This window comes from Cucurbita pepo, chromosome LG05, assembly GCF_002806865.2.
Source record: "Cucurbita pepo subsp. pepo cultivar mu-cu-16 chromosome LG05, ASM280686v2, whole genome shotgun sequence".
NCBI classification, from domain to species: Eukaryota; Viridiplantae; Streptophyta; class Magnoliopsida; order Cucurbitales; family Cucurbitaceae; genus Cucurbita; species Cucurbita pepo.
The window spans coordinates 4284060-4305811 of NC_036642.1; the positions used below are offsets into that span (position 1 = coordinate 4284060).

General features: G+C 36.9%; 5 protein-coding genes across 5 annotated transcripts; all 5 read left to right on the top strand.

Moving 5' to 3' along the window:
• The first annotated feature begins 7646 nt into the window (after positions 1-7646).
• Positions 7647-16753, top strand: LOC111795622 (gibberellin 20 oxidase 1-like). Its single transcript, XM_023678155.1, has 4 exons — positions 7647-7744; positions 14509-15047; positions 15591-15912; positions 16367-16753. Exons 2-4 carry the CDS (start codon positions 14524-14526, stop codon positions 16667-16669), a joined length of 1149 nt encoding a protein of 382 aa, XP_023533923.1. The 5' UTR covers positions 7647-7744; positions 14509-14523; the 3' UTR covers positions 16670-16753.
• LOC111795625 (gibberellin 20 oxidase 2-like) lies at positions 7661-9261 on the top strand. Its single transcript, XM_023678158.1, has 2 exons — positions 7661-8283; positions 8827-9261. Exons 1-2 carry the CDS (start codon positions 7760-7762, stop codon positions 9203-9205), a joined length of 903 nt encoding a protein of 300 aa, XP_023533926.1. The 5' UTR covers positions 7661-7759; the 3' UTR covers positions 9206-9261.
• Positions 10010-21122, top strand: LOC111795624 (gibberellin 20 oxidase 1-like). The gene is made up of 4 exons (XM_023678157.1): positions 10010-10646; positions 11190-11511; positions 11966-12027; positions 20798-21122. The coding sequence occupies exons 1-4, from the start codon at positions 10123-10125 to the stop codon at positions 21036-21038; spliced, it is 1149 nt and encodes a 382-aa protein (XP_023533925.1). The 5' UTR covers positions 10010-10122; the 3' UTR covers positions 21039-21122.
• Positions 12140-14479, top strand: LOC111795623 (gibberellin 20 oxidase 1-like). The gene is made up of 3 exons (XM_023678156.1): positions 12140-12776; positions 13320-13641; positions 14096-14479. Exons 1-3 carry the CDS (start codon positions 12253-12255, stop codon positions 14396-14398), a joined length of 1149 nt encoding a protein of 382 aa, XP_023533924.1. The 5' UTR covers positions 12140-12252; the 3' UTR covers positions 14399-14479.
• LOC111795626 (gibberellin 20 oxidase 1-like) lies at positions 17482-18919 on the top strand. Its single transcript, XM_023678159.1, has 2 exons — positions 17482-18078; positions 18533-18919. Exons 1-2 carry the CDS (start codon positions 17785-17787, stop codon positions 18833-18835), a joined length of 597 nt encoding a protein of 198 aa, XP_023533927.1. The 5' UTR covers positions 17482-17784; the 3' UTR covers positions 18836-18919.
• Positions 21123-21752: the final 630 nt, after the last annotated feature.

Sequence of the window (21752 nt, forward strand, 5' to 3'; positions counted from 1 at the left end):
TCTGCATGACATTGTGTGTGACAACTCCACCATCATGTTAGTTGCTTCATAGATGGACCTTGATGTGTCCTCCATCTCTTACTTTTCCACCAAATGTTCCCTGTCTTATAGTGACCAAGAATTAGGGTTTTGAGAAAAAGTTCAGACGATAAGCTTGCAACCATTTATTTATTTTTTATTCTTCAAGACAAATGTTGGATGGATATATTTTGTCTGGCAAAGTTCAGGCTATATCATTCTGAATATTTTTTAATTTCTAGAGGCCACTTACCCTAAAAATTTCTGTTGCCTTTGTTTGCGGTTCCTTCAGATTTATATTATATTAGTAGTTTTTTCGCTTTTTTGAGAATTTATTCAATGTTGTTAGAGTCCATGTCGATATTATGATCTATTAAGAATTGTTTGAGGGTACTTTTGCCCAGACCAGAGCATTTCGTACTCAAAATCATCTAGTTTAGTAGTAATTTATGTTATTGTGAGACCAAATATGGGATAACTCATAACATTCTATACCATAGAAACAATTCTAGGGACATAACTCAAAGGTCCCTAGAATAGTTTGGCAAATACTATCTTTTGGGTGGTGATGCAAAACTATTCTAGGGACCTTTGAGGCGTCGATGGCGATGGTTTTTTACAATAGCAGCGATGGTGGGAGATCTAACAGTAGTGGTGATGAACAAAACGAAGGTACAAACTTTCCCCTAATTGTTCATAAATTTCTAATGACTTACCAAACCCTAATTGTTCTAGTAAAGATCTAGCGACTGTGAGATCATATTATTGTGAGACCATATATGGAAGAATTCAATATCATTCTATACAGTAGAGCCAAATATATATACACATTCATATAAAAGTACTACCTATAAAGAAGTCATGACTGTAGCCTTGTTTCCACTGAGGCCTAACTAGTCTACTGATCTACTAACTCCATTTGTTATATTTGACTTTACTAATGTGTGAAAGGTATCTTTAGCTCATAATGTTCATGATATGTTCAACTCCACTGTACTAAACAGGGTTCATTTGAGTCTCTTCTGATCTTATGATGGACATTAAGATTTGTTTTCAGGAGATCCTATTAGCAAGAACTATACATTGCTACCAACAGAAGTACATTTGTTCATGAAAACGCGTAAGAAAATCGTCATGGGAAACATAAAAATGTACAAGTCTTCAAATCTGATGTGATTTCAGTGCTTAAGGTAGTGTTCCCACCATGCATTGAGTGCACCATTAGAGCATTTCACTGAGAATTGAAAGGACATATAACTGTTGGAACAAAATAGAAGCTCCCCCTTTTACTTTTGATCTTCTTCAAGGGGAAAAAAGACGAAAAAAAAGAGGAAGAAATTGGATTTGATTTGAGTGCTCCAACTCACATTTTTCCATTCTCTCTCTCTCCCCCCTCTGTATCAGATTATGCTGTCACTGTATATTTGATTGTTTATCAGTGAAAGTGGCTTGATTTGCCTCAAACTATATCTTTGAAAAAGGTTTCTACATGGAAGATCTTCATTGGAATAGGAAGGGCAAAAAAGGAGAAAAAAAAAAAAAAGAAGTGGAAATTTACAAAGTGACCCATCAAAGGGGGGCCTTTAGAAAAAGAAAAGAATAGAAGAGGGGGTATTTGTAATAAGGTAATAGTTTTGGTATATGAGAAATGAAATGGGGGGTTTGGTGGACAAAGTGGTGGTCAGTCAGTTTGCCCATTTCTTTACAAAATCTCTCAACTAAGCCAAAGGACCCTCAAGCACAATGATGGTTTTATTTGGAGCAGCCAAAAAGCAAGCCATCTTTTGTTGGATAATGATGGGTTTTGAACCATTGCTATTTTCTTAGCACTCTCTATTTGAGTAGACCATGATGAAAATGATTTGGTTACCAAGTCCAAAAGTAAAAATAATCTTCATGTTCATGCCTTCCTCCTTTGGAACGAGAGTAAAAACAAGGGTCTAGCCTTTTGGTTCTCCCCGAAAAAAGACGGTTCGTTTTTTGAACCCGGTTTGATTGCACACTTATTGATCTTTTACCAAAGGAACGTATCTAACAAATCACAATTAAAGGTCACGTTGTGTGTCAATTCTTTTTTCTTTCCCTATCCTTAGTCAACTAAACTTTTTGAGTAGAGAGAACTTGTTAGTGAAAATAGAATTTTTGTGGCTTTTAAATAGCCTTGGAAAGAAAAATCAATTAAAGGCAAAAGACAAACCCTAAAATAACCTAACTAAAAGATTTAACAAACGTGTATGGTTCATTAACATGGTGTCAAGGTCGGCCAGTGAGATGATGGAGGATAAGCTTCGTTGTCAAGAGGGAAGCAGCTCACCAACTGTGAGATCCCATATTGGTTGGAGAGAGGAATGAAACATTCTTTCCTCTCCCTAGTAGATACATTTTAAAACTGTGAGACTGACGGTGATACGTAACGGACTAAAGGGACAATATCTACTAGTGGTGGCTTGGGTTGTTACATCAATTCTTTCCCTATCCTTAGTCAATTGATAAACTTTACCATATTGGTTGAGCGGAGAGAACTTGTTCTTGAGCCAAAAGTAGAACTCTTGTGGCTTTTAAATAGCCTTGGAAAGAAAAATCAATTAAAGGCCAAAGATAAACCCTTAAGTAACATAATTAAAAGCTCTAACTAACGAGTGCATGGTTAATTAACACGGGGTCAAGGTCAGTGAAACGATGGGGGATAAGCTTCATCGTCGAGAGGGAAGCAGCTCGGATGACCAACTGTGAGATCCCTTATCGTTTGGAGAGGGGAACAAACATTTCTTCCTCTCTCTAGTAGACGCGTTTTAAAACCGTGAGGCTGACGACGATACGTGACGGGCCAAAGTGGACAATATCTACTAGCAGTAAGCTTGAACCATTACAAACAGTATTAGAGCCAGACATCGGGCGGTGTGTCAGCGAGGACGCTGGGCCCCCAAAGGAGTGGATTGTAAGATCTCACATCGGTTTGGGGGGGGTGGGGGGACGAAGCACTCCTTATAAGGGTGTGGAAACCTCCCTCTAGCAGACGCGTTTTAAAACCGTGAGGCTGACGGTGATATGTAACAGGTTAAAACAAACAATATCTACTAGCGGTGGCTTGGACTGTTACACCAACTAAGGCCCCTAAAAATTGTTATATATTTAAAAGCAATCTCCATAACAATGGTATTAAAAGGTTTGATTCTAATGTGCTATCCATCAACTTTATTAGAACTTTCGAACTTTACTAGAAGTAGAATATTTATAAAACTTTATTAGAAGTAGAATATTTATGTTTACTCTGATACCCAATAGCCTCTATGTATCTCCACAATAATATGATATTATTCACTTTAGACATAAATTTGACTTTCTATTCGATCTTTTCGATTTCACCTAAAAAGTTTAGTACTTATGAAGATGGTTGTCCCTCGTGATCCTCCTCTTTTTTGTCCACGGCAAAACTTTGGTCGTAGTTCAAAGACTACATAGTTAGTCTCCTAATAGTTAGTGATTTGGACTATTACCAATTGTCTTGATGTGTATCACTTGTATAGTTCTCATGCTCATCAAACAGTTCACGACCACAAGTTATGCTCCTCCAAACTTTATATAGTGAGAGTTGACGTTTTGGGTTTAGGTAAGCAGTGACAGGGTTACTTGTTTGTTTGTCTAGGTTCAAGGAATGCTTATTCATAGGTTGTTGGAAGCTCTAATTCAATTTTATTTGTAGTTTTTCTTAGATCACATGTAATTGTTAGTAGCTGATAGAACAAAGAGGGGGAAAAATTTAGCAAAAGATGAACGAATACGTCTAAATCTTCATAGGTTTAAGGATTTGTGAAACACAAGTTGTACTATCTAAGCAGGTTAGCTGCTTGTTCCGCCCCATAGTCTTGGACATTTTGGCGTAGGTTGGAGACTGTTTGCTTCAGGTTCATCTACATGTCGGACCACCAACCAGAATCCTCCATTTCGCCTGAAACTCGTCTTCAAAATGGATCCAATTACACTTCACACTCCACGTTCTTTACGTCTTTTAGTCCACATCTTTCTCTAGAGAAGCAACTAGCTCACTCAAAATCTGTCCCTTTAGTTGTGTAACAAGGCGTTCACACGGTTACGAGTCTGCTCCCAGCTAACGTTTAAACACCGAGTAAGGAACATGATTGGTCCAAGGAAAGGGCAGACTGACAGCTGGGTCAAATGAAAACCAGAAGATGATGTTGTGTTTGTTGATAATTAAGCCAAAAAAATTCCCACATGGTTAAAAATGAAACTGCAGATCCATTAATGATTACACTATCAAGTAATAATGTACTGATATAAATAGAGAGATTTTGTTGTTTTGGAAAAAACAGGTTTTGTTTGTCCACTTCTATGGATTATATTTCATCCAACCATATGTTATGTACTCTGTCATATCATTTCTGATTCTTTCCCCTTAAAAAAGCTGCTTGAATCAATCCAAGATTTGAAAACCCACTAAGTTAATAGTGTTTAGTTTAATCAAATGATGCTTTGAAGGCAATAATATGAACATTTTCCTCATTTTATCTCTCTTCTTTTGCTTTACTTTGGTTTCTTCTTTGCTAAGTTCTTTCTAATATGAAGTTTGGTGGAACGTCTTTTGTTCTTCCTCTACTTTTCAAGTCTCTACCATGGCATCTTCGTAATTTCATGTTCAAATGATATTTCTGTATGTCGGTCTAGATTACTGATATGTCTCTTTTAAGCATCGTATTGATACACAGGTGATGTAACAGATACGAAACATTCCTTATGAAGGTGTGGAAATCTTTCCCCATCAGATGCGTTACAAAATTGTTAACGGATCAAAGTAGACAAATGGTATCAGAGCTAGACACCGGGTGTTTTGCCAGTGAGGACGCTGGGCCCCCAAGGGTGTGGATTGTGAGATCTCACCTCGGTTGGAGAGAGGAACAAAGTATTCCTTATAAGGTGTAGAAACCTTTCCTTATCATACACGTTTAAAACTCTTTAGGGAAAGCCCAAAAAAGACCATATCTTTTAGATCTGTTACAGGTGATGCTATTTACTTGTGTCTAAGAGCACAAAACATAAAGAACACTTCACGTGAAGTTCTTCAAAGGAAGATAATGAGAGATTTGGTGGGTTTCGACATATAGTTGGAAAAATATTGTCCAACTTTTGATGATTTCATCAAGATCTTCACAAAACTTTGATGGGTTTATTGAGAAAGGAAGAAAAAAACATTGAGGCTTGTTCAATGATTCAAGTAGGTGCACTGTATTTTTTACCAAAATTGTTTTTGAAAATCAAAACAACTTCCTATGGTGTTATAGATATTGGGTGAAACAATAGATGACACAACACAGACATAGTACATGTTGGTAGCCAATAGGTTTTTGTTTTTTTTAATGATGTTCATATGGACAACGTAATATGTTTTTATTAAAGAGGATTGTTGTATGATGTTGGTATATATTTATATACATGGTTGTAAATGAATATTGTTTTTGAGAATTGGGGAACCGACAGTGGACACTATACATAGTACCTTTGTTTTCATTATCGTTTTTCTCAGTCAAAACTTCTGCAAATTTTCTACCTCTGAAAAAATCTCAATGATTTCGTAGATATGTATTTGTTTGTCTCTTTCTTTTTACCATTTCTTCCTACTCATTTCTAGCCATTCGAGTGAGAGAGTTTCGGTCATAATTCTTCGAACCCATTTCTACTCGACCCGAACTTCAGAATAAGATATCAAAGATATGGTAGGGTTGTTCATATGTCTCGAGAATCCGACCAACTTAAGCTACCCAACTAAGTTATAAAGGTTAGCTTGGGTTAGATTTTTTTTTTTTTTTTTTCCGGTTAGAATGGGTTGAATTTTTGGAAAACCGAAAAGATTCAGGTTGGTTCATGAGTTGACGTTTTTTGTCAAATCAACCCTACCAACTCAAGAATAGTCTTTACTCTTAAGAATATTTGTGACTTGTGAATGTTTGATATTTGAGTTTTATAAGATTTTAGTTATTAATGTAACATGAATTGTTGATACTGTATCAACTGTGGTGACGGTGTGGGCTAATGTTGTAAGACAAAGCGCCACTAGAGGTTAGCTGGCAACTCTCTATTGATGCTACGTCTACTCTAATATAGTACTTCGTGAAAATAACACTTTTAATCACCAACTATGGTACCTATACGGGTTATTCGTGTAAGATCAAGCATCACAAGAGTTAGCTATTGACCTTTTAATGGAGCTAGACCTTTCTAACACAGTACCTCATGAAAAAACGTTTAGACCTAAATCTACACGAAAGTGACCTCATGCCTTAACCAACTTCGATATGTAGGTTAGTCCTCCAAAGTAGAATATCGCTAAAAGTTAGTTACCGTCCCTCTTAAACGACTTCATAACCTTGAAAGAAATTTTTAAAGATCAAAATTGTAAAGATAATACTAAAAACGAGATAGCTATGGAGTGTTTGAACAGCCATGTGGTCACAAGTGGACTGACAACTTAGGTTTTTTAAGGCACGGTTGGCAGACACTTTTGGTTTTAAGTTTCTATATTTAGAAAATAAGTTGATTTCTTAATTACCCTTCACCATTTCCATTTTTAGTCAAGCTTTCATTAAAACCAACACAAAACAATCTCCTAATTATTAAAATTTCTATCAAAAGCTAGACTAAGCAATAAAGCATCTCGGATTTTTCCCTCTTCCTCAGCGATCCCTTCTATTGCTTGGCCGGCAGCAGTACCTTGACCAATTCCAGGTCCAATAGAAGCAAGTCCGACGGCCAATCCAACAACACTAGCGGAAGCGGCAGAAATCAGTGGATTCATAACGAGTTTCTCACACCAAAAGAAAGGAATGGTTAATGATACAATCAACCAATGAATTATAACTTATTATTCCATCGCTAAAATTTATCCAACTAAAAACTCCAAATTGGAGTAATAATATTATTGATATTGAATCATCTGGGTTTGGTCTAAAAATACTTTACCATCTATAAAAACATATTCTTGAACAAACCCATGTTTCAAAAATGCTCAAAAATTTAAGTCACCAAGAAATTCAAGTGAATTTTCAATTTTGTAGTACAAACCAATATGAGTATTATTCCACGATCTTTCTTAAGATCAAAACTTCAAAGTTGATACCCATATCTTATTGGCTAGGTTGATAATGACCGGAGTGGATCGAATACCAAAATCAGGTCAAAGAGTTTGGTACCAAAAGTTGGTTTGGTGCAAACTCGACCTTTCTAAATAGAGCTCTGCTTTGATTCGCGAGGTATCGTCGGGATCTATATAGTTTTTTAAAAATGTAAGGGTAAAAAGAAAAAATGAGCCGATGAGGGAAGGGGTCATTAGAATTCCCTTGATGACCATGAAATGCCAAATTTCCATTGGGAATCGCTTTCCTGTCAATATTATGAAGAAGACAAACACTCCATGTAATGGTGTCACTGCCAAAAAAATAAAAATAAAATAATAAAAATAAAAATCATATTTTTTTGACAATTGGGAGAAGACCCATTTAGCAAATTCAACATAAAAGAGGCCCTTATTTGCAAAATCCATAAACTTCTCACACTTTTTTGTTAAACACTATAAGATTCCAACACACTTATTCAGAACTCCCATGGCCTTTGTTTTGTCACTCTCCTTCTAATTCCTCTCCTTTCCCTCATCTTCCCTTTTCAAATTTAACCAAAATAAATAAATAAATAATATTAATAATATTAATAATCATAAATTATAAACCAAACCATGCATGTCGTGACATCCACGCCGGAATCCCGACACGACGGCGCTCCATTAGTGTTCGACGCCTCGGTTCTCCGACACCAACACAACATTCCGAAGCAGTTCATATGGCCCGACGAGGAGAAGCCGGCTACCACCTGCCCGGAGCTGGAAGTCCCATTGATCGACTTGTCGGGATTTCTCTCCGGCGAGAAAGATGCGGCGGCGGAGGCTGTTCGACTTGTCGGCGAGGCTTGTGAGAAACATGGGTTTTTTCTGGTGGTGAACCATGGCGTGGACAGGAAATTGATCGGTGAGGCTCATAAGTATATGGATGAGTTCTTTGAATTGCCGCTTTGCCAAAAACAGAGCGCTCAGAGGAAGGCCGGTGAGCACTGTGGGTATGCCAGCAGCTTCACCGGTCGTTTCTCTTCCAAATTGCCTTGGAAAGAGACCCTTTCATTTCGATTCTCCGCCGATGAATCCTTCAATAATCTTGTTCTTCATTACCTTCATGACAAGCTCGGTGACCAATTCGCCAAATTTGGGTACTTTCCGCTAACCCGTCTTCTCTTTTTACGGTTCGATTTGAATCTATCATCTTTATAATGTCGATGTTCTTCTCTAAAATTTGATTTCATCAAATGGGTTTCTTTTTTTACTCTTAAATTTTGATTTCATCAAATGGGTTTCTCTTTTTACGCTTCGATTTGACTCTATAATCTTTATAATGTCGATATTCTTCTCTCAAATTTGATTTCATCAAAAGGGTCTTTTATCTTTTTTTTTTTTTCACTTTTTATGGTTTGATTTGAATCTATAATCTTTATAACATCGATATTCTTCTCTCGAATTTGATTTCATCAAATGGGTTTCTCGTTTTACGCTTCGATTTGAATCTATAATCTTTATAACGTTGACATTCTTCTCTCAAATTGGATTTCATCAAATGGGTATTTGTTTTTTTGATTCGATTCAACTTTAAGATCAAAACTCAAAAGTGGGTTTATGTTGATTGTATCCAAAACAGTGAGATTATGGGGATTGATTTAGTGGAAGGATATTGATATTGCAATTTGTGTGTGTAACAGTAGGGTTTACCAAGAGTATTGTGAAGCAATGAGTGGGCTGTCCTTGGGCATAATGGAGCTATTGGGGAAGAGCCTTGGAGTAGAAGAACAATACTTCAAAAACTTCTTCAAAGACAATGATTCCATAATGAGATTGAACTTCTACCCGCCATGCCAAAAGCCCCATCTCACCTTAGGCACTGGCCCTCACTGCGACCCAACCTCCTTGACCATCCTCCACCAAGACCAAGTCGGTGGCTTACAAGTGTTCGTCGACAACCAATGGAGACTCATCACCCCCAACTTCGACGCTTTCGTCGTCAACATCGGCGACACATTCATGGTAACTAATCAATCAATCAAACAAACAAATCCAAACCCATTTCCTGATACGTCTTAACTAGTTGAACTATATCAAACCCTGACCCATTTCTTGATATATCTTAACTAGTTGAACTATATCANAATTTATCCAACTAAAAACTCCAAATTGGAGTAATAATATTATTGATATTGAATCATCTGGGTTTGGTCTAAAAATACTTTACCATCTATAAAAACATATTCTTGAACAAACCCATGTTTCAAAAATGCTCAAAAATTTAAGTCACCAAGAAATTCAAGTGAATTTTCAATTTTGTAGTACAAACCAATATGAGTATTATTCCACGATCTTTCTTAAGATCAAAACTTCAAAGTTGATACCCATATCTTATTGGCTAGGTTGATAATGACCGGAGTGGATCGAATACCAAAATCAGGTCAAAGAGTTTGGTACCAAAAGTTGGTTTGGTGCAAACTCGACCTTTCTAAATAGAGCTCTGCTTTGATTCGCGAGGTATCGTCGGGATCTATATAGTTTTTTAAAAATGTAAGGGTAAAAAGAAAAAATGAGCCGATGAGGGAAGGGGTCATTAGAATTCCCTTGATGACCATGAAATGCCAAATTTCCATTGGGAATCGCTTTCCTGTCAATATTATGAAGAAGACAAACACTCCATGTAATGGTGTCACTGCCAAAAAAATAAAAATAAAATAATAAAAATAAAAATCATATTTTTTTGACAATTGGGAGAAGACCCATTTAGCAAATTCAACATAAAAGAGGCCCTTATTTGCAAAATCCATAAACTTCTCACACTTTTTTGTTAAACACTATAAGATTCCAACACACTTATTCAGAACTCCCATGGCCTTTGTTTTGTCACTCTCCTTCTAATTCCTCTCCTTTCCCTCATCTTCCCTTTTCAAATTTAACCAAAATAAATAAATAAATAATATTAATAATATTAATAATCATAAATTATAAACCAAACCATGCATGTCGTGACATCCACGCCGGAATCCCGACACGACGGCGCTCCATTAGTGTTCGACGCCTCGGTTCTCCGACACCAACACAACATTCCGAAGCAGTTCATATGGCCCGACGAGGAGAAGCCGGCTACCACCTGCCCGGAGCTGGAAGTCCCATTGATCGACTTGTCGGGATTTCTCTCCGGCGAGAAAGATGCGGCGGCGGAGGCTGTTCGACTTGTCGGCGAGGCTTGTGAGAAACATGGGTTTTTTCTGGTGGTGAACCATGGCGTGGACAGGAAATTGATCGGTGAGGCTCATAAGTATATGGATGAGTTCTTTGAATTGCCGCTTTGCCAAAAACAGAGCGCTCAGAGGAAGGCCGGTGAGCACTGTGGGTATGCCAGCAGCTTCACCGGTCGTTTCTCTTCCAAATTGCCTTGGAAAGAGACCCTTTCATTTCGATTCTCCGCCGATGAATCCTTCAATAATCTTGTTCTTCATTACCTTCATGACAAGCTCGGTGACCAATTCGCCAAATTTGGGTACTTTCCGCTAACCCGTCTTCTCTTTTTACGGTTCGATTTGAATCTATCATCTTTATAATGTCGATGTTCTTCTCTAAAATTTGATTTCATCAAATGGGTTTCTTTTTTTACTCTTAAATTTTGATTTCATCAAATGGGTTTCTCTTTTTACGCTTCGATTTGACTCTATAATCTTTATAATGTCGATATTCTTCTCTCAAATTTGATTTCATCAAAAGGGTCTTTTATCTTTTTTTTTTTTTCACTTTTTATGGTTTGATTTGAATCTATAATCTTTATAACATCGATATTCTTCTCTCGAATTTGATTTCATCAAATGGGTTTCTCGTTTTACGCTTCGATTTGAATCTATAATCTTTATAACGTTGACATTCTTCTCTCAAATTGGATTTCATCAAATGGGTATTTGTTTTTTTGATTCGATTCAACTTTAAGATCAAAACTCAAAAGTGGGTTTATGTTGATTGTATCCAAAACAGTGAGATTATGGGGATTGATTTAGTGGAAGGATATTGATATTGCAATTTGTGTGTGTAACAGTAGGGTTTACCAAGAGTATTGTGAAGCAATGAGTGGGCTGTCCTTGGGCATAATGGAGCTATTGGGGAAGAGCCTTGGAGTAGAAGAACAATACTTCAAAAACTTCTTCAAAGACAATGATTCCATAATGAGATTGAACTTCTACCCGCCATGCCAAAAGCCCCATCTCACCTTAGGCACTGGCCCTCACTGCGACCCAACCTCCTTGACCATCCTCCACCAAGACCAAGTCGGTGGCTTACAAGTGTTCGTCGACAACCAATGGAGACTCATCACCCCCAACTTCGACGCTTTCGTCGTCAACATCGGCGACACATTCATGGTAACTAATCAATCAATCAAACAAACAAATCCAAACCCATTTCCTGATACGTCTTAACTAGTTGAACTATATCAAACCCTGACCCATTTCTTGATATATCTTAACTAGTTGAACTATATCAAACTCCGACCCATTTCTTGATATATCTTAACTAGTTGAACTATATCAACTCCGACCCATTTCTTGATATGTCTTAACTAGTTGAACTATATCAACTCCGACCCATTTCTTGATATGTTTTAACTAGTTAAACTATATCAACCCCGACCCATTTCCTGATATATGTTAACTAGTTGAACTATATCAAATCCTGACCCATTTCTTGATATGTCTTAACTAGTTGAACTATATTAAACCCCGACCCATTTCTTGATATGTCTTAACTAGTTGAACTATATCAAATTGCGACCCATTCCCTGATATGTCTTTAACTAGTTGAAGTATGTGAAAGCAGGCGCTATCGAATGGGAGATACAAGAGCTGCTTGCATAGAGCGGTGGTGAATAGCGAAAGAACNTCAACATAAAAGAGGCCCTTATTTGCAAAATCCATAAACTTCTCACACTTTTTTGTTAAACACTATAAGATTCCAACACACTTATTCAGAACTCCCATGGCCTTTGTTTTGTCACTCTCCTTCTAATTCCTCTCCTTTCCCTCATCTTCCCTTTTCAAATTTAACCAAAATAAATAAATAAATAATATTAATAATATTAATAATCATAAATTATAAACCAAACCATGCATGTCGTGACATCCACGCCGGAATCCCGACACGACGGCGCTCCATTAGTGTTCGACGCCTCGGTTCTCCGACACCAACACAACATTCCGAAGCAGTTCATATGGCCCGACGAGGAGAAGCCGGCTACCACCTGCCCGGAGCTGGAAGTCCCATTGATCGACTTGTCGGGATTTCTCTCCGGCGAGAAAGATGCGGCGGCGGAGGCTGTTCGACTTGTCGGCGAGGCTTGTGAGAAACATGGGTTTTTTCTGGTGGTGAACCATGGCGTGGACAGGAAATTGATCGGTGAGGCTCATAAGTATATGGATGAGTTCTTTGAATTGCCGCTTTGCCAAAAACAGAGCGCTCAGAGGAAGGCCGGTGAGCACTGTGGGTATGCCAGCAGCTTCACCGGTCGTTTCTCTTCCAAATTGCCTTGGAAAGAGACCCTTTCATTTCGATTCTCCGCCGATGAATCCTTCAATAATCTTGTTCTTCATTACCTTCATGACAAGCTCGGTGACCAATTCGCCAAATTTGGGTACTTTCCGCTAACCCGTCTTCTCTTTTTACGGTTCGATTTGAATCTATCATCTTTATAATGTCGATGTTCTTCTCTAAAATTTGATTTCATCAAATGGGTTTCTTTTTTTACTCTTAAATTTTGATTTCATCAAATGGGTTTCTCTTTTTACGCTTCGATTTGACTCTATAATCTTTATAATGTCGATATTCTTCTCTCAAATTTGATTTCATCAAAAGGGTCTTTTATCTTTTTTTTTTTTTCACTTTTTATGGTTTGATTTGAATCTATAATCTTTATAACATCGATATTCTTCTCTCGAATTTGATTTCATCAAATGGGTTTCTCGTTTTACGCTTCGATTTGAATCTATAATCTTTATAACGTTGACATTCTTCTCTCAAATTGGATTTCATCAAATGGGTATTTGTTTTTTTGATTCGATTCAACTTTAAGATCAAAACTCAAAAGTGGGTTTATGTTGATTGTATCCAAAACAGTGAGATTATGGGGATTGATTTAGTGGAAGGATATTGATATTGCAATTTGTGTGTGTAACAGTAGGGTTTACCAAGAGTATTGTGAAGCAATGAGTGGGCTGTCCTTGGGCATAATGGAGCTATTGGGGAAGAGCCTTGGAGTAGAAGAACAATACTTCAAAAACTTCTTCAAAGACAATGATTCCATAATGAGATTGAACTTCTACCCGCCATGCCAAAAGCCCCATCTCACCTTAGGCACTGGCCCTCACTGCGACCCAACCTCCTTGACCATCCTCCACCAAGACCAAGTCGGTGGCTTACAAGTGTTCGTCGACAACCAATGGAGACTCATCACCCCCAACTTCGACGCTTTCGTCGTCAACATCGGCGACACATTCATGGTAACTAATCAATCAATCAAACAAACAAATCCAAACCCATTTCCTGATACGTCTTAACTAGTTGAACTATATCAAACCCTGACCCATTTCTTGATATATCTTAACTAGTTGAACTATATCAAACTCCGACCCATTTCTTGATATATCTTAACTAGTTGAACTATATCAACTCCGACCCATTTCTTGATATGTCTTAACTAGTTGAACTATATCAACTCCGACCCATTTCTTGATATGTTTTAACTAGTTAAACTATATCAACCCCGACCCATTTCCTGATATATGTTAACTAGTTGAACTATATCAAATCCTGACCCATTTCTTGATATGTCTTAACTAGTTGAACTATATTAAACCCCGACCCATTTCTTGATATGTCTTAACTAGTTGAACTATATCAAATTGCGACCCATTCCCTGATATGTCTTTAACTAGTTGAAGTATGTGAAAGCAGGCGCTATCGAATGGGAGATACAAGAGCTGCTTGCATAGAGCGGTGGTGAATAGCGAAAGAACAAGGAAATCTTTGGCGTTCTTTTTGTGTCCAAGAAATGATAAAGTGGTGAGGCCACCAAGGGAGTTGGTGGACACTCAGAACCCACGAAGATATCCAGATTTTACGTGGTCGATGCTCCTCCGGTTCACTCAGACCCATTACCGAGCCGATATGAAAACCCTCGAAGCTTTCTCGGCTTGGCTTCAACAACAACAACAAGAACAACAACAAGAACAACAAGAACAGCAATTTAATATTTAATTTTAACAACACTTTTCCTCGCCTGAGGAAAATCGTTTCTATTTTCTTTCTTTTTCTTTCAATCGAAAGACAAAGGAAAAGTTGCTGNTTAATAATATTAATAATCATAAATTATAAACCAAACCATGCATGTCGTGACATCCACGCCGGAATCCCGACACGACGGCGCTCCATTAGTGTTCGACGCCTCGGTTCTCCGACACCAACACAACATTCCGAAGCAGTTCATATGGCCCGACGAGGAGAAGCCGGCTACCACCTGCCCGGAGCTGGAAGTCCCATTGATCGACTTGTCGGGATTTCTCTCCGGCGAGAAAGATGCGGCGGCGGAGGCTGTTCGACTTGTCGGCGAGGCTTGTGAGAAACATGGGTTTTTTCTGGTGGTGAACCATGGCGTGGACAGGAAATTGATCGGTGAGGCTCATAAGTATATGGATGAGTTCTTTGAATTGCCGCTTTGCCAAAAACAGAGCGCTCAGAGGAAGGCCGGTGAGCACTGTGGGTATGCCAGCAGCTTCACCGGTCGTTTCTCTTCCAAATTGCCTTGGAAAGAGACCCTTTCATTTCGATTCTCCGCCGATGAATCCTTCAATAATCTTGTTCTTCATTACCTTCATGACAAGCTCGGTGACCAATTCGCCAAATTTGGGTACTTTCCGCTAACCCGTCTTCTCTTTTTACGGTTCGATTTGAATCTATCATCTTTATAATGTCGATGTTCTTCTCTAAAATTTGATTTCATCAAATGGGTTTCTTTTTTTACTCTTAAATTTTGATTTCATCAAATGGGTTTCTCTTTTTACGCTTCGATTTGACTCTATAATCTTTATAATGTCGATATTCTTCTCTCAAATTTGATTTCATCAAAAGGGTCTTTTATCTTTTTTTTTTTTTCACTTTTTATGGTTTGATTTGAATCTATAATCTTTATAACATCGATATTCTTCTCTCGAATTTGATTTCATCAAATGGGTTTCTCGTTTTACGCTTCGATTTGAATCTATAATCTTTATAACGTTGACATTCTTCTCTCAAATTGGATTTCATCAAATGGGTATTTGTTTTTTTGATTCGATTCAACTTTAAGATCAAAACTCAAAAGTGGGTTTATGTTGATTGTATCCAAAACAGTGAGATTATGGGGATTGATTTAGTGGAAGGATATTGATATTGCAATTTGTGTGTGTAACAGTAGGGTTTACCAAGAGTATTGTGAAGCAATGAGTGGGCTGTCCTTGGGCATAATGGAGCTATTGGGGAAGAGCCTTGGAGTAGAAGAACAATACTTCAAAAACTTCTTCAAAGACAATGATTCCATAATGAGATTGAACTTCTACCCGCCATGCCAAAAGCCCCATCTCACCTTAGGCACTGGCCCTCACTGCGACCCAACCTCCTTGACCATCCTCCACCAAGACCAAGTCGGTGGCTTACAAGTGTTCGTCGACAACCAATGGAGACTCATCACCCCCAACTTCGACGCTTTCGTCGTCAACATCGGCGACACATTCATGGTAACTAATCAATCAATCAAACAAACAAATCCAAACCCATTTCCTGATACGTCTTAACTAGTTGAACTATATCAAACCCTGACCCATTTCTTGATATATCTTAACTAGTTGAACTATATCAAACTCCGACCCATTTCTTGATATATCTTAACTAGTTGAACTATATCAACTCCGACCCATTTCTTGATATGTCTTAACTAGTTGAACTATATCAACTCCGACCCATTTCTTGATATGTTTTAACTAGTTAAACTATATCAACCCCGACCCATTTCCTGATATATGTTAACTAGTTGAACTATATCAAATCCTGACCCATTTCTTGATATGTCTTAACTAGTTGAACTATATTAAACCCCGACCCATTTCTTGATATGTCTTAACTAGTTGAACTATATCAAATTGCGACCCATTCCCTGATATGTCTTTAACTAGTTGAAGTATGTGAAAGCAGGCGCTATCGAATGGGAGATACAAGAGCTGCTTGCATAGAGCGGTGGTGAATAGCGAAAGAACAAGGAAATCTTTGGCGTTCTTTTTGTGTCCAAGAAATGATAAAGTGGTGAGGCCACCAAGGGAGTTGGTGGACACTCAGAACCCACGAAGATATCCAGATTTTACGTGGTCGATGCTCCTCCGGTTCACTCAGACCCATTACCGAGCCGATATGAAAACCCTCGAAGCTTTCTCGGCTTGGCTTCAACAACAACAACAAGAACAACAACAAGAACAACAAGAACAGCAATTTAATATTTAATTTTAACAACACTTTTCCTCGCCTGAGGAAAATCGTTTCTATTTTCTTTCTTTTTCTTTCAATCGAAAGACAAAGGAAAAGTTGCTGCTTTTTTGTTTTTTTTCTTTTTTTTTCTTTTTTTTCTTTTTTTTTAATCTTTATATTATTATTATTGTTATTATAATATATTATATATTTTTTAATATGTTTTTGGATGTTAGTAAACTCTTAGCTTCTAGTGAAATGAACCCTTCCATTTATTAATTAAAAAGGTTAATTTATAATATTAGCTACTAATGTTTTGGACTTTTCTTAATTTGGCCCCTAATCTACCTCCAATTTTATCCTTTTATGTATTGGATTCTTTTTCGGTTTAAAAAATTTAATTTAAAATCTTTTTAAAAAATTATATTTTTTAGACGATAATATGTTAGCCCTAATGACATATCGGAGCTTACGATAAAGTATTTAGTAAGATTCACAAAAATAACTTCATTAAAAAAATAAAAATAAAAATTCAATTGGTATAGGGAGGAAATAGGACAATTCAGCCGTTTTTTGTTCAATTTTTCGTGGGGTCAGATTCTGATCGGTATGAGTCAAGGGAATGGCCCCTTGGCCTTAGATATTTATATAAAGGACACGACGTACATAAATACCGTCTTTAACTTCTACTATGATGGATTGAGTGTCTTACATAACGAATCGGANCTTTTTACGCTTCGATTTGACTCTATAATCTTTATAATGTCGATATTCTTCTCTCAAATTTGATTTCATCAAAAGGGTCTTTTATCTTTTTTTTTTTTTCACTTTTTATGGTTTGATTTGAATCTATAATCTTTATAACATCGATATTCTTCTCTCGAATTTGATTTCATCAAATGGGTTTCTCGTTTTACGCTTCGATTTGAATCTATAATCTTTATAACGTTGACATTCTTCTCTCAAATTGGATTTCATCAAATGGGTATTTGTTTTTTTGATTCGATTCAACTTTAAGATCAAAACTCAAAAGTGGGTTTATGTTGATTGTATCCAAAACAGTGAGATTATGGGGATTGATTTAGTGGAAGGATATTGATATTGCAATTTGTGTGTGTAACAGTAGGGTTTACCAAGAGTATTGTGAAGCAATGAGTGGGCTGTCCTTGGGCATAATGGAGCTATTGGGGAAGAGCCTTGGAGTAGAAGAACAATACTTCAAAAACTTCTTCAAAGACAATGATTCCATAATGAGATTGAACTTCTACCCGCCATGCCAAAAGCCCCATCTCACCTTAGGCACTGGCCCTCACTGCGACCCAACCTCCTTGACCATCCTCCACCAAGACCAAGTCGGTGGCTTACAAGTGTTCGTCGACAACCAATGGAGACTCATCACCCCCAACTTCGACGCTTTCGTCGTCAACATCGGCGACACATTCATGGTAACTAATCAATCAATCAAACAAACAAATCCAAACCCATTTCCTGATACGTCTTAACTAGTTGAACTATATCAAACCCTGACCCATTTCTTGATATATCTTAACTAGTTGAACTATATCAAACTCCGACCCATTTCTTGATATATCTTAACTAGTTGAACTATATCAACTCCGACCCATTTCTTGATATGTCTTAACTAGTTGAACTATATCAACTCCGACCCATTTCTTGATATGTTTTAACTAGTTAAACTATATCAACCCCGACCCATTTCCTGATATATGTTAACTAGTTGAACTATATCAAATCCTGACCCATTTCTTGATATGTCTTAACTAGTTGAACTATATTAAACCCCGACCCATTTCTTGATATGTCTTAACTAGTTGAACTATATCAAATTGCGACCCATTCCCTGATATGTCTTTAACTAGTTGAAGTATGTGAAAGCAGGCGCTATCGAATGGGAGATACAAGAGCTGCTTGCATAGAGCGGTGGTGAATAGCGAAAGAACAAGGAAATCTTTGGCGTTCTTTTTGTGTCCAAGAAATGATAAAGTGGTGAGGCCACCAAGGGAGTTGGTGGACACTCAGAACCCACGAAGATATCCAGATTTTACGTGGTCGATGCTCCTCCGGTTCACTCAGACCCATTACCGAGCCGATATGAAAACCCTCGAAGCTTTCTCGGCTTGGCTTCAACAACAACAACAAGAACAACAACAAGAACAACAAGAACAGCAATTTAATATTTAATTTTAACAACACTTTTCCTCGCCTGAGGAAAATCGTTTCTATTTTCTTTCTTTTTCTTTCAATCGAAAGACAAAGGAAAAGTTGCTGCTTTTTTGTTTTTTTTCTTTTTTTTTCTTTTTTTTCTTTTTTTTTAATCTTTATATTATTATTATTGTTATTATAATATATTATATATTTTTTAATATGTTTTTGGATGTTAGTAAACTCTTAGCTTCTAGTGAAATGAACCCTTCCATTTATTAATTAAAAAGGTTAATTTATAATATTAGCTACTAATGTTTTGGACTTTTCTTAATTTGGCCCCTAATCTACCTCCAATTTTATCCTTTTATGTATTGGATTCTTTTTCGGTTTAAAAAATTTAATTTAAAATCTTTTTAAAAAATTATATTTTTTAGACGATAATATGTTAGCCCTAATGACATATCGGAGCTTACGATAAAGTATTTAGTAAGATTCACAAAAATAACTTCATTAAAAAAATAAAAATAAAAATTCAATTGGTATAGGGAGGAAATAGGACAATTCAGCCGTTTTTTGTTCAATTTTTCGTGGGGTCAGATTCTGATCGGTATGAGTCAAGGGAATGGCCCCTTGGCCTTAGATATTTATATAAAGGACACGACGTACATAAATACCGTCTTTAACTTCTACTATGATGGATTGAGTGTCTTACATAACGAATCGGAGGAAGATTCAACAATTTTTTTTTTTTTCGGGAAACCCCTAATGAAAAATAGACAACATTACCTACATTCCACAAAATTGTACATGTACGTCAATGATCTTCATGGTGGTGAAATTTATATCAAGAATATTAGTAATATGATTAATCAAACTTTTACACGGCATTANATCTTTATAACATCGATATTCTTCTCTCGAATTTGATTTCATCAAATGGGTTTCTCGTTTTACGCTTCGATTTGAATCTATAATCTTTATAACGTTGACATTCTTCTCTCAAATTGGATTTCATCAAATGGGTATTTGTTTTTTTGATTCGATTCAACTTTAAGATCAAAACTCAAAAGTGGGTTTATGTTGATTGTATCCAAAACAGTGAGATTATGGGGATTGATTTAGTGGAAGGATATTGATATTGCAATTTGTGTGTGTAACAGTAGGGTTTACCAAGAGTATTGTGAAGCAATGAGTGGGCTGTCCTTGGGCATAATGGAGCTATTGGGGAAGAGCCTTGGAGTAGAAGAACAATACTTCAAAAACTTCTTCAAAGACAATGATTCCATAATGAGATTGAACTTCTACCCGCCATGCCAAAAGCCCCATCTCACCTTAGGCACTGGCCCTCACTGCGACCCAACCTCCTTGACCATCCTCCACCAAGACCAAGTCGGTGGCTTACAAGTGTTCGTCGACAACCAATGGAGACTCATCACCCCCAACTTCGACGCTTTCGTCGTCAACATCGGCGACACATTCATGGTAACTAATCAATCAATCAAACAAACAAATCCAAACCCATTTCCTGATACGTCTTAACTAGTTGAACTATATCAAACCCTGACCCATTTCTTGATATATCTTAACTAGTTGAACTATATCAAACTCCGACCCATTTCTTGATATATCTTAACTAGTTGAACTATATCAACTCCGACCCATTTCTTGATATGTCTTAACTAGTTGAACTATATCAACTCCGACCCATTTCTTGATATGTTTTAACTAGTTAAACTATATCAACCCCGACCCATTTCCTGATATATGTTAACTAGTTGAACTATATCAAATCCTGACCCATTTCTTGATATGTCTTAACTAGTTGAACTATATTAAACCCCGACCCATTTCTTGATATGTCTTAACTAGTTGAACTATATCAAATTGCGACCCATTCCCTGATATGTCTTTAACTAGTTGAAGTATGTGAAAGCAGGCGCTATCGAATGGGAGATACAAGAGCTGCTTGCATAGAGCGGTGGTGAATAGCGAAAGAACAAGGAAATCTTTGGCGTTCTTTTTGTGTCCAAGAAATGATAAAGTGGTGAGGCCACCAAGGGAGTTGGTGGACACTCAGAACCCACGAAGATATCCAGATTTTACGTGGTCGATGCTCCTCCGGTTCACTCAGACCCATTACCGAGCCGATATGAAAACCCTCGAAGCTTTCTCGGCTTGGCTTCAACAACAACAACAAGAACAACAACAAGAACAACAAGAACAGCAATTTAATATTTAATTTTAACAACACTTTTCCTCGCCTGAGGAAAATCGTTTCTATTTTCTTTCTTTTTCTTTCAATCGAAAGACAAAGGAAAAGTTGCTGCTTTTTTGTTTTTTTTCTTTTTTTTTCTTTTTTTTCTTTTTTTTTAATCTTTATATTATTATTATTGTTATTATAATATATTATATATTTTTTAATATGTTTTTGGATGTTAGTAAACTCTTAGCTTCTAGTGAAATGAACCCTTCCATTTATTAATTAAAAAGGTTAATTTATAATATTAGCTACTAATGTTTTGGACTTTTCTTAATTTGGCCCCTAATCTACCTCCAATTTTATCCTTTTATGTATTGGATTCTTTTTCGGTTTAAAAAATTTAATTTAAAATCTTTTTAAAAAATTATATTTTTTAGACGATAATATGTTAGCCCTAATGACATATCGGAGCTTACGATAAAGTATTTAGTAAGATTCACAAAAATAACTTCATTAAAAAAATAAAAATAAAAATTCAATTGGTATAGGGAGGAAATAGGACAATTCAGCCGTTTTTTGTTCAATTTTTCGTGGGGTCAGATTCTGATCGGTATGAGTCAAGGGAATGGCCCCTTGGCCTTAGATATTTATATAAAGGACACGACGTACATAAATACCGTCTTTAACTTCTACTATGATGGATTGAGTGTCTTACATAACGAATCGGAGGAAGATTCAACAATTTTTTTTTTT

Bases quoted from the DNA above. Each gene is read 5' to 3' on its own strand.
- LOC111795625 (XM_023678158.1), top strand. From the start codon at position 7,760: ATGCATGTCGTGACATCCACGCCGGAATCCCGACACGACGGCGCTCCA. The intron at 8,284-8,826 runs GTACTTTCCGCT...TGTGTGTAACAG, and splicing joins GACCAATTCGCCAAATTTGG to TAGGGTTTACCAAGAGTATT.
- LOC111795626 (XM_023678159.1), top strand. From the start codon at position 17,785: ATGAGTGGGCTGTCCTTGGGCATAATGGAGCTATTGGGGAAGAGCCTT. The intron at 18,079-18,532 runs GTAACTAATCAA...ATGTGAAAGCAG, and splicing joins ACATCGGCGACACATTCATG to GCGCTATCGAATGGGAGATA.
- LOC111795622 (XM_023678155.1), top strand. From the start codon at position 14,524: ATGCATGTCGTGACATCCACGCCGGAATCCCGACACGACGGCGCTCCA. The intron at 15,048-15,590 runs GTACTTTCCGCT...TGTGTGTAACAG, and splicing joins GACCAATTCGCCAAATTTGG to TAGGGTTTACCAAGAGTATT. The intron at 15,913-16,366 runs GTAACTAATCAA...ATGTGAAAGCAG, and splicing joins ACATCGGCGACACATTCATG to GCGCTATCGAATGGGAGATA.
- LOC111795623 (XM_023678156.1), top strand. From the start codon at position 12,253: ATGCATGTCGTGACATCCACGCCGGAATCCCGACACGACGGCGCTCCA. The intron at 12,777-13,319 runs GTACTTTCCGCT...TGTGTGTAACAG, and splicing joins GACCAATTCGCCAAATTTGG to TAGGGTTTACCAAGAGTATT. The intron at 13,642-14,095 runs GTAACTAATCAA...ATGTGAAAGCAG, and splicing joins ACATCGGCGACACATTCATG to GCGCTATCGAATGGGAGATA.
- LOC111795624 (XM_023678157.1), top strand. From the start codon at position 10,123: ATGCATGTCGTGACATCCACGCCGGAATCCCGACACGACGGCGCTCCA. The intron at 10,647-11,189 runs GTACTTTCCGCT...TGTGTGTAACAG, and splicing joins GACCAATTCGCCAAATTTGG to TAGGGTTTACCAAGAGTATT. The intron at 11,512-11,965 runs GTAACTAATCAA...ATGTGAAAGCAG, and splicing joins ACATCGGCGACACATTCATG to GCGCTATCGAATGGGAGATA.